At 41.3% G+C, this 12,680-nt stretch overlaps 1 protein-coding gene across 1 annotated transcript in view; it reads left to right on the top strand.

The window, feature by feature from the left end:
* Positions 1 to 5,183: 5,183 nt before the first annotated feature.
* LOC149863656 (calcium-activated chloride channel regulator 1-like) overlaps positions 5,184 to 12,680 on the top strand; it is a 33,539-nt gene continuing 26,042 nt past the window's right edge. Inside the window, exons 1-4 of the mRNA XM_090048179.1 lie at positions 5,184 to 5,363; positions 8,197 to 8,337; positions 9,709 to 9,859; positions 11,748 to 11,865. Coding sequence (XP_089904305.1) covers positions 5,184 to 5,363; positions 8,197 to 8,337; positions 9,709 to 9,859; positions 11,748 to 11,865 — 590 coding nt within the window. The remainder of the gene's footprint in view (positions 5,364 to 8,196; positions 8,338 to 9,708; positions 9,860 to 11,747; positions 11,866 to 12,680) is intronic.

Genomic DNA, 12,680 nt, shown 5'->3' on the forward strand with positions numbered 1-12,680 from the left:
ATCAAAAAAGTGCTGATTGTAGATTTGCAGGTAAAATGGGAAAAGACCATGAGGAAAATGAGAATAGAGGAGCCCAGTTGTAATAAACAGAAGCTAGGAGGATATGAGTCTGCTGGAGAAAGCAGCTAATGGCCCTGAAGATTTCAGTTTTTATTGGAGTTGTGTGTCCAGAGAAATAGGTAGATTGATTCTTAAATAGCTTGGAGTCCAGATCTCAGGAAAGGAAGACTTAAAGAATTTTAACTGTTGAAATTATTAAAAAAATAAAAATTGAATGCTACCAAGCTGCCACAAGTAGGTGTTGCATGGCCTTTGTCCCCTTCTGGCCAACGCCCTGCTTCCTGGCAATGACTGGGTGGGACCTAGAATTTGTCACTTGGATACCTGGTAGATTCTGTCTCTTACCTGCCATGACTTGAATCCACAGAATTCATACAGAATTCCCCTACGTGTGAATGAGCAGTAAAGATATACCTTTAGTTTCGTAGTTAGTTTCTAGTATTTTTTTCTTCCCCTAGGATGTTGCTCATCAACGACCTTTGGAAAGGTTCTGTTATGAAAAACAACTAGAGTTTTAGTCATTCATACAAGCCAAAATGACCATTGACAAATAGAGGTAATCTAGAAGAAAGAATCACTGTGAGTGAAAGAAACAGTGAGACGTGGTGGAGAGATCTGTGCCCATGTACCTGCTTGTGACCTTCTGCAGAACCTATACCAACCTTTCCCCACCCTTTTCTTTCACTATCCACTGTGAAGGAGAAAATGGAGCCCTTTACTCAGTAATGCTTTTTATCAAGTAACAGTCCAGGCTTGGGAGTTCTGTTCCTCCAAAAACAGAATAAGAAAGCCCTTATCTAAATTTAAGATGACATTCAATCCAATGCATAAGGTAATCTTCTTGCAACATAATAGTCATCTGTATAAAATCTAATGAGATCCATCTGCCATTGCACTTGAAAAAAGAAGTATGAATCTTTATAAAATTCAGTTGTGGACTCTGGCATATACAATGGATTTATATTGCACTTATTGTATGTCAGATTTAGCTATATGTTACCAGTAATCTAATCATACTTGTCAAAGTAAATGCTTTTATAACTATTATTGAAGAGACAAAGTTACAAAGTTCAGCTGTGTAAATGGGGCCAATGACTTACCATAATTTTTGTTGCCCTCATCACATACAGCTATGCCACTCCCTTAGGAAAGAAATACAGGAAAAAGAATTTGCTAAGGTTAACATTGAGGGTTTTGGGATTTCTTTTGTTATAATTTTCCAGATATGGAACTTACTCATTGGAAGTATACCTTGAATTTGTCCCCCTCCCACTGTTATAGCAGGGAAAATAAATCTGGGGGCTCAAGTAGTCCCTTTCCCACCCTAACCTCTTCCCCCTGTAGCCTGTTCCTCTGCTAACACTGACCTTGAAATAAATGTACTTGTAGTAATTTGCATATAGGACCCATAAAATGCATATAGAATTCATGCATTTTATCTTTTTTGAAACTACTGCAAGTTTTAGCACAGGTACTCCAGAAACACACTTTTAAGTAGTGCATTTGTATCTAATTATAAATAATACAAACTATGCATGCTATTAGGCCAAAACGAAGAGACTCATGATTTACCAAATAGTTCATTGGGCTGAGCTCCACCAGAGTCAACAGCATTACAAGCAATGGTGACCCCACAACTCAGCACTGCTCAGTATTTGTGTATACTCTAGATAGAATCATAGAAAATTGAGGTTGGAAGGGACCTCAGAATGTCATCTAGTCCAACCTCCTGCTCAAAGTAGGACCATCTACAACTGTATAATTGCAGCCAAGACTACGTTTACTTGGATCTTAAAAACCTCTAAGGATGGAGATTCTACAACCTCTCTGGATAGCCTATTCCAGTGCTTTACTACCCTCCTACAGATAAAGAGGAGGCAACAGAGGGATTCTGGTTGAATTCTCTGAGACCCAATTTGCTTATATTTGCCAGATATTTAAGGCCAGTGAAGAAACAGAAATAATTGGAAATGGGAAATAAAGGTGTAATTCAGCTGTGGGAATTAAGAGGATCATGAACTATAGGCAATATAATGGATCCCCATGACTTGAAAAGGGGTCAATGCTAAGGGAAACTGAACACAATGGCCACTACCACATATCTTATTCTGATGGGTTGCACTTACCTGCTCTTGTGGTAGGTTCCCATCACCATGGTTCTACTCTTTCACTGAATGAGTTTTGCAGTATGTATGGCCTACAGAACACAGACCTCGCAATGATGACCAACAATAAGAAGGTACAGGAGGTGATGAGAAGTAGAGAAATCATGTTGCCCATGGACCTGCTCCCGAGTGATGCTTTCCAGGCCATGTGGGAGTGCATCTTCCACAAAGACGTGCTCAAAGACCACAGAGATTTGAACTGGCTGGCAGCCCACTGAACCCTTCTGGTGAGGGCTTGGAGATACAGAAAGGGGCAGCCAGAGAGAGCCAAAGAGAGACTGAGCTACCTGAGGGAAACCTGCCAAGGAGCCACCGAGATGATCAGTCACCTCCTATGGCTTTGCTCCCATGCTAAACAGCTCTGGAAAAAGGTAAAGTGGCTCTGTGAAGCAGTGCCAGGGATCAGACAGCTGACCGGAGAGGCGGCACTGTACAGGCACCTAACCAAACACCAGGGGAGCCCATCAGACCACTTAGATCAGTTCATGTCCTGCATCAGAAGCACCCTGTGGAAATCCAGAACCCTCTTCAAGAACACACACACAAACCTAGTCGTGGTAGACTGTCTTAAAATGGCCCTAAGTGAAATCCAGTCCTACTACCAGAAATTGGTAGCAGAGGATGGTGAGGACACAGCCAATGCACCTGGCAGAGGGACACTTGTCCCAGGATCTTCCGAGACATCTCCCGCCCCTGCCTCATGGGGAAGTGGATAGTGACAGCAAAGAGGATGAGACAATCAGATCAGAGGACAGAGACAAGGATAGCAGCAGTGACAGCAGCAGTGGATCCTCCAGCAGGAGCGACAGTGACAACAGATTAACTGAGACTTTAAACCCCATAACTGGGGAGTGGACTAAGGGACTGTGTGTTTGGTGTAGGGAGACCAGCGGGCACTTGCACGGGAGTGCGAGCCTGTGGGTGCATGTTTTGTAATGGGTTTATGGGTTATGGGTGTAAGTGAAGGTATGTGATTAAAGGTGACTAGAAGGTGTAGATATATAAAACAGCTATGTATATATAAAGACATATATATTTTCCAAAAAAAAAGAAGTTCCCATTACTTTCTTGGCCATTTTGGCTAAGAGCAAACATAGCAGCATTTTTAGCTCCAAGGAGCGAGTGTCAAGGCTGGCCCTCCTGGTGCCAGTTCCCTGAGGAAGAACCAACCCATTTTTTTAAGGGCCAGCCAAAAAAAAAAAAAGATTCCCATCAGCATGTTTGCCAAATGTGGGAGATGTGTTTTGTAGTCATGCTCAGTGTTGGATACATTTAATCAGCTTCATAGTTGGTTTCCATTACAGTATTGGGCATATGATGCTTTTGGCGGCAATTTAATGATTGACATTGTATTTAACAAGGTTTCCTTGTACATGAATATGAGGGGCTTATTCACCTCATACTGACTGAGCAAAAAAGCCTTGACAAAAAAATGGTATATAATTTTAAGTACTAGCATGTGACAATTTTTTATAGTAAAAAAACTAAGGGAAACTAATGGATCCTCTATTTTATTCTGAACATTATTTCTCTCCCATGTCATAAAGTTTAGCACTGATTTGACTGCCATTCAATATTAATTTGCTCTGTTGAGTACTCTATGCTTCAGCCTGGAGAAGTGTAGGCTCAGAGGTGACTTCTTGGCAGTGTATAAGTATGTTCCAGGAGACAAAGTAATGGGAAATACTTACTGGCAGCTCGAGATGCAACATGCAAGGGGCAGAATGAAGAGCCCGCGTGGCTCATCAGCCAATTTTTTATTCAATTATGGCTGACCGATGACATCAGTGTCAGAGGCTGGCCGGTGGAGATAAAAATGGCTGCCAATGCCGTGGATGGGGTGGATAGCATGGGTGAGGAGTTGCAGCCACCACCGGCAATGAGAGGGACTCCCCCCATGGGAGCCTGACAAGCCGGGGCAGATGCTGACAGTGTGAGATACAGCATTCCAACAGAAGCCTGCACAGGACAACGGGGGAGCAGCAGGCACGCTGGCTGGAGACATAGCTGGAGTGGCACCCAGAAGCAGCACTGACCACAGGAAGGGGTGAAGGTGAGGAGAGCTGACAGGCAGGCCCCTACGGGTGAACGTGGCTACAGGCCATGGGCACCTAGAGGCAAAGTCGAAAGGCATTACCCCACAGAGCGGATGAGGCCAACGGACGGGTGACGTACCGAAGGAGGCGTGAGGTGTAAGGCCGGGGTGTAGGGGTGGTAGAGCCCCGTGAATGACTACCACAGGCCACCAAGTACACTCAACGACCAACCCCGCCTACTGAAGGAACAATGAGTCGTGGCAGGAGAGAACAGGGTTGGCAACCTGGGGGGAAGATATCAACTTGGGCAATAACATGAGTCCGTAAGGCGCTCAACGTCTAACAACAGAGCAAAAGCTGCCCAAGAGCGGCTATTCGAAGCCCGGCGGTCACAAAGTACATAAGGAATCTGCATCACTTACTGGTCTGTTCAGGGCACCCCAAAGGAAGACAAGGTCCAATGGTCACAAACTCCTGGAAGACCGTTTTAGGCGGGACATACGGAAAAACTTCTTTACTGTCCAAGACCCCAGGGCCTGGATCATTTGACCCCAGCTGACTTCCTGCCCCTTAGGCAGGGGGTTGGAACTGATGATCTTGTGAGGTACCTTCCAGCCTTAATGTCTATGAAATCTATAACAAGCAGGGTTTTCTTATGGACGTTCCAAATAACAGTAATTACATTTACAAAGTGTGTATTTGTAGTTCTTTTTTAAAAAAATATGGAAAAAATTAAGAATCTTAAAAAAACTTCCAGAAAGTTAATATGTAACCAAGCACCATCAGATTATAGTCACAACCCCTGAACTTACCCCTGAACTTACATAACAGATCAAATTCCTGTCATAACACTTAACGACTGTTTGTGAACAAGAGTTACGGTATAAATAGCCCTACAGTTCTGTAATTTTTATAACCAAAGATGTGGGGAGAGAGACAAACAATGGCAGTGTTAAAAAGCGTGGTTCTTTTAATGTCATTTCAACTACTGCTCGTGGTGAGAGGGTCTATGGTACAGCTGAAAAACGGTGGCTATGAGGACATTGTTATTGCAATTAACCCCCAGTTACCAGAAGATGACAAGATCATTGGAAATATACAGGTGAGAACACTGGTGTTAATTTGCATGTCATTCAGAGATACTAGGATTCCTTGGGTATTTTTCTACCTCTGAAGTAATCATAGTGTTAAAAAGGGCAGATTCTTTTCCCATTGATTTTTAATTCCCTGTTTAGTAGGCGTGTTCTTTTCTTGAATTTTTCTTCTCATCTGTTGTTGCTAATAAGAACAGTAACCTCTTGGCACTTAAATATTTTTGCTCAGTCCAGAAGAAACTCATTCTCTACTGCTTCTTTGGAAAATGTATTTACCCAAGAGAATTTCTGAAACATAGCTATGTAATGACCATTTACTACTCTACAATTCCAGCATGATTCATTACCTTCTATGCCTCCTTGTCTTCTTTAAAAAAGAAGTGTGTGAAATTGTAGTGCTGTTTCTGGGTTTAGTTTATGTTACAGTCATTGGGTTAACTACTTCTGTCCCCTTCACAGCCTCCTCAAAGGCACCCTATGTAGGAGTTTCTAGCCATGACTTTTTTTGGGGGAGGAAGTCCTGAATAGGACCATGTCTGATGTCTTTTTGCAATACACTGTGATCACCCTAGAGAGTCTAACTTTCATACAGTTCTTGCCCCCTGAGCTCCTTTGGGGAAAATGACAGAACTATTAAATGACCAGCCAACCTTTAAACAGCAAAATGTTTATTACAGAAAAGCTTTACAGATAATACTCCTAAGCATATGTAGGCTTATTTTCATACTTTTCTGACCAAACCATCGCCCATCTTCTGCAGAGCATCTTTGGTATGTCTAATGTTTAATGTCCTCTTGCTGGATCTCGTTCTCTTTCTGTCCTGGTCACATGTCAGTTCTTAGATAAAGTGTGACTTGAATGATAGCCACATAGGGCAAATTTCTCCTTTAGAATCACAGAATCATAGAAAATCCTGCTAGAGGATCATCTGGTCTAATCTCCTGCTCAAGGAAGCAACATGCCTGTCCAAACTATTGCAGACAAATGTTTGTCTTACCCATTCCATGACTTTAAGCTTCCAGTGATAGAGATCTTCACAAACCCTATAGGTAATTGATTTCCATACTTAACTACCACCTTAGGAAGTTCTTCAAACAACTTCATACCATTTCTAGCTTTCCATCGTCCTCTGATCAATTCAAACTGGACTTTGTTTCCTGCCTGTGGAATGAGACTCCAAAACTCTAGTCACCAATCATGTTTCAGCATTGGACATTTATAATACTCACCCACTTAGGCCTGAGAGAGGGAACTGTGATAACCGGCCTATGTCTATACCAACCATACAGTTGGTCTGATAAAATATATTACCCACAAGAATTCTTGCCTCTCCCATATCTCCTGAGCCATCACTTCACCTTAGTGACACCCTTAGTGACAAAGGTTATTGAGGAAACATCTCTTAGCTAAAACATTTACATATATTATGTGTAAAACATATATATATAAAACATTGATACAACATCATTAGAAAAATCCTTGTTTCCAATGTTTGTCACAGCTCGTACCTTAATTTATCAAGTCACAGAGTATCAGAGATTAGCTCTGTGTTGCCATAGTTCGAGCCATTCAGCATTAGCTGCTGTGAAACAAATATAAACTGAGGAGGGAATGGTTAATACCTCAGGCCCCTGAAAGATCCAGCTCAGGAAATAAAAGAGACAACAGGAAGCAAAAAAAAGTAGAAGAAAACAGTAGAAGCAAAGAAGTAAGATGAAAAAATAGAAATTGGGTAAAAGAAAAGACGAATTGCGTAGTTGGAAACAGATGTAACTTCTGTGCCGCCATAAAAAATTTTTATGGCAGCACAAAGGCCAAGCAAACAGATGCCAATGTCCCTTATGCTACAAATGTAAATAATGGTGGCCATGACAATATAGTATAAAATTGTGCTGATTTTTTGCAATGGACATCTGTTTGCTTTAAGGCAGGAGAGCATGGGCAGCAGGGGATTGGGCTGCTGAAGCCCCAGGAGTGCCTCCCTGGTTTCCTCCATTTGCAGAAGTGCACCCCAGGAATCCCTTCCCAGGGGATTCCCCAGGCCTGTGTATGGTGCTGTCATGCCCTGACTTGGGCTCCCCCCAGCTGTAGACGTGCACCTGAACTAAGATATGGCAATGTGATACACATGCCTAGGGAATGCCCTGCTGGGGGATTTGTGGGGATTTGTCTACAAGCAGGGAACCTGGGGTTCCCCTTTTTACAGTGGCCCCACAGGACCAGGCCCCTGAAGTCCTGGGAATGGCAAGGGCATGACCCTGCAGGGCAATGAGCACCATCTGTGTCAGCCAAAGAACTGGATCATCTCTCCTGGGACACATCCCAGCACAGCTGATCCTACTCCAAGGACAATGTCTATATATAGCCATAGAAAAGTGAATAGGAACAATAGGTTATTAGTATTTTTTATTTTATTGATCCAGCAACATAACATTTTACAGATAAATAAAAATAACTGATCCAGAATTGAACCATGTGCATCTTTCACCTCAAATCAGTGTAAGTTTGGGGTGAAATTTTGTGTTTGGAAGGTTCTCTACCAACTATTTTGTTTAAAGGCTAGACTGTGGATTTTAGCCTAAGCCCTAAGTAAGAGACTAATACCCAGAGCAACTGAGGTACTTTAAGAACTACAGATTAGCACCTGGTTTATTCCTATTTCCTTTGGGGAAAGTTCTAGACCAGTCAGCCCTTCATCTGGTGAGGACTGAAAGACTGCTTTCTTTCTATCCCTTTACCTATTTATTGTTATTGTTTTCTTGTTTGCTGGCCAGGCTGTTATTTATTGCTTCTACAATTATATTGTTAATTCATAAATATTTTATTTTCTTTTTCTACAAGGCCATGGTTAAAGAAGCTTCTACATACTTGTTCCAAGTCACAAAACAACGGTTCTTTTTCAAGGTTATAAAAATTATCATTCCTCAGACATGGCAGCAAAAAAGTAACTATTCAAGACTAAAAACAGAGTCATATGATAAGGTGAGACTGACAGAACTTTTTACAAATCAAAATTCCTATATTTTCTAACATAACCAAATCACCCAAATAAGATATGCACCTGTTTTTTGAAAGGTAGAATAGAAAAAAATGAAGTCTCTTTTGTTTCTGCAGAAGAATTCTGCTGGGAAGTGGGAGAAAGTGGGAGGAGAAAGTATCCACAGCCAGAAGCTAAACAGTAGGGGTCGAAGTGGGACATATTCAATTCGGATTCAGCCTGATTCAGGGGACAGTGATTTGATTCTTTGATTTGGATCACTGTCCCGATTCAATTCAGCCAAATCTGAATCTGAAGATTCGATTCTGATTCAGAGAATCAGTGATTCGGCCATAGATACAGCTTTATATGCTTTATCTACATACCTCGAGGTACATGCATAGCTCATGAATGCTGAGATAGTGGGGTGGATAGAGTGACCCACAGGAGCACAGGAGAGGCCCCTGCACGCTTGACACTCCCCACCATGTCCCCCAGCTCAGTGATTGGCTGTGGGAAGACCCAGGGTTCCCCCCCAGACCCAGGAGGCACCAGTTGCCAAGCTGGGGGGTTGGGGAGGAAGTCCCCTGTGTACTTTGCGGCAGATCCAGAAGTGGACTGGAAGTACTTCTGATCTACTTCTAGGTCTGCCACAAAGTGCACTGGGGACCTCCCACACACATACACCCACACACACTCCCATGGGATGCTCCATCCACCCCACTATCTGTGTTCGCGAGCCACCTGGTACCTTGAGGTATGTAGAAAAAACATATAAAGCTGTGTCTATGTCTGAATCATCAAATCTCTCTGAATCAAATCAGAGGCTTTGAATTGGAGGCTTCCAATTTGATTCAGAGAGATTAATGGGTCTCCTGATTCAATCTGGATTTGGAGATTTGGCCCCTGAATAGGGCCGAATCTCCGCTGAATCAAATCAGCAACCAAAGCTTCGCACAGCCCTACTAGACAGTCCCATGTATGCATGCTCACTGCAGCATGACTTTCACTTGGCACCACTTTCCTTGCACCCCTTCCCCTAGCAGAGACAAACTGCTATTACCATGTTTCCTTGCTTAGAATATACCCCCTGATTTACAGGAGCTGAATTTCAGAAAAAAGGTGCATTGCATACGCAATGAAATACAGCATTTGTTGGGTTTATAACTGTAATAAAAGGTTTACCCAATACTATGATTATGTGAATTGTTGTTTTTAGAACATGTATTGCCAACCTGGGACCCAATCAGGCAAACCTTCTCCAAGGAACAATCAATGGGTTTTTTCCTTCTGTAAAAGGAAAAAAGAATTGAGCCCATTCAACAAAATCATCACATTCTGTGCTGTTCTTCAGATCACAGCTTTTTTACTTTTAGGCAGATGTCATAGTGGCTGATCCTTTCTTGAAGTATGGAGATGATCCGTACACTCTGCAATATGGAGGATGTGGAGAAATGGGACGATACATTCATTTCACACCTAACTTCCTCTTAAATGAAAATTTGTTTGATATCTATGGATCACGAGGTAACACCATCTATTTGACCTCAAATATCTGCTTTTATTCTTAACTCACAATGGCCAAGATTTTTTTGAAAGTGATCAGTTATATGAGGCATATCTTCTTTTGTATGATCTACCTGTGATACCTTGAAAAAGTATGGTTCCTGTAAAGTCACTTAGAGAATGGACAGATGGAGCAGTCATGCTGAGTTAAAAATGTGGGGAAAGAGATGAGAGAAAATACTTTACATCAGTTTCTGTGCAGTAACTCTTTTTATGTGTCAACTCCTCCCCCATATACTAAGTGGACATTAAACTGTAGTAACTTAGCTGTGTTTTGTTTGGAGATTACTCTGGGTTAGTTTTGATTTACTGTGGCGTAGGAGTGGACACACAAAACAATTACCACAAAGTAGCAGATGTCTAATAAGTCCTCTTCCTTTTAGATTCAAAGTAGAGGCACCTCACTCACTAGTTTTTGTCTTTCCCCCTAAATATTACCTTTGAGTTTTGCATTCATCAAGGCTTGTTTCCACTTAAATCACTCTTTTGACCTGAAAATCCTGTATATTTACATTGACACTTCAGTAGATACAGTAAACAAATGTAACAGCAGCAGTTAGTATGCCAATAAAACCAGTCCCAAATTGGTGAATCCCAGGCTGAAATATACTCATACACTGAGGGTTTCATATTTTTCTTGCATCTTCTGGAAGTCTCATTTGCCAAGTTCAACTACTTACATATATATGTTCACAACAAACTAATATCCCCTTTTGATTTCATAATTACACTTTTAGCAAAATGTGTCTTGCCATTAATAAGCCCAAAAAAAGAGGAAAGGAAAGGAAAATATACCTTCGTTACAGCAATTATTCACTTTTGTAGATTGTAAACTGTGATAATCCTTCTTTTACGCCAATTTGATCAAAATATATCCAGTTCCCACGTGTCTGTTTCATACACAAGCTAGAATCAATCCTTTATGCTGTTTTTTTAAAAATAGGTCTTCAAAACCAGGTACTTAAATCCAAATGCCCCTTAATATGACAAATTATTTGGATTTAAGTCTATGGTGCATCTTTATTTTATTAGATCAAAGTCTTAGAGGTCCAATAGGCATCAGGATCAGCCTTCGAGTTGGATCTGGCCTGTGAACAAGTCTAATATGGCTCAGGGAAGCTGGATTTAGCATGCAGAATGGGTGGCATGGAGCTGCATTGTGCCACCCATCCCCGCTGCAGCACTCTTCTCCACTGCAGAGCCTGGTGCTCTGACATGTCTGCCCCTACCCTCTCTACAGAGGGGATGGATCTGTAGCAAGATGGAGCACATCACTCCAGAGGACCAAGACTTGTGTCTGGTGGCTGTGGCCTGCTCACAAAGCAGGGACTCAGCATGGGCAAAATGGCCTAAGATGTAGAAATTCACAAGTGTCTTTCTCTGGAGATTTCTGGTTCAGTCAAATACAAACCAAAATTCTGGCTCTAGTTAGACATCAAACACAAACCTCCTTGGTTTAAACGTCACCTCAACGTAAATTTAATTTCCCTTTTGTTTGCTGTTGTTTGTGTTACAGAAGAAAAAAAAATTATGATTTCCATGACTAGGTTGGCATGAACCACCTCGCTTAGCATGAACCACCTTGCTTAAAAGCAGGAGTGGTGAGGCACCACTGTATAAAGCGGATAAAGGTGTTAAATCCTCACCAAGAGCTGTAAAAATCTTGGGGTGTTAAACTAAACCTGGTAATCTGTTCAGGATTAAAGTTTTGATTCTGAAATAGGCACACAGGTTTGCAGTAGCAGAGTTCATTAAAGAAATTATGCCAAATTTTCCTAACATGACTTAAATCTAAAGTAAATTTTGAGCTGTTGGACTTAGATGCACACATGTTCTTGCTTTTCCACAGCCAGAGTCTTTGTCCATGAATGGGCTCATCTTCGGTGGGGAGTGTTTGATGAATATAACAATGATGCACCGTTTTATGTGTCTAACGACTTTGGAAAAGCAAATGTTGAAGCAACAAGGTAGTATTTCTTCACATTCTGTCTTTATCTGATATCATCTGTAATACTTTGGTTACATCTGCCATATTTTTGTTTTCCATGTCCTGTCTGTAGTTTGAGCTCTGGGTACATAGTCTTGGTGAACTGTTTTTTACCTGATTAAAAGGAAACTTAGTTCTAACAAGTATCACAATCCACAGTTTAGTCTTGTTGATCTGCATTCACCATTGTTTATATTTAAGATAGTGTGCTCTTTTATGCTATGTGGAAATGCAGATTTGAATTCTCTTAGCATGAAGTAAACAAGAATGCTTTCTCAAAACCTCCTGGGAAGCAATTCTTGAAGTTCCAAATGAATGTCTTATTAGTCACGTTCATTTTCTTTAGATTATTAAAAGGGAAATAAGTAGTTCAGGTTTGTCCTTTTAGATATCAACATTTATTTCTTTTTTTGTATGGAAGACAGCAACTAAATGAGAGAACAGCTATAAACAACAGCACTAAGGGATAAGGCTAGAATGACAGTTTTAGATTTGAGACCCATTGCAAGGCATTGTCAAGTATCCTGGTGCCGGTATTCAATGCAACCATTAAAATGATAAAAAGGACATTGCTCCATGTTGTGTGCTATAGTTTGGTAGTTACACTCACACTTAGAGTCTTTAATAAAATTGCATTTATGTAGTGATGTAGTTACATCTACCCAGGCCAGTTGAATCCCATTACGTGGTGTCCAGCTCCACCTTGGTAAAGCAAAGCCAGGAGGTTTAGATATGGGGTCTGTGGTAAGAAATGTATTAATGATGTCAACTGCATTCCATTACTGGATCTATTTT

Source organism: Crocodylus siamensis, chromosome 5, assembly GCF_052110815.1.
Source record: "Crocodylus siamensis isolate JL-2025a chromosome 5, ASM5211081v1, whole genome shotgun sequence".
Taxonomy (NCBI): Eukaryota; Metazoa; Chordata; order Crocodylia; family Crocodylidae; genus Crocodylus; species Crocodylus siamensis.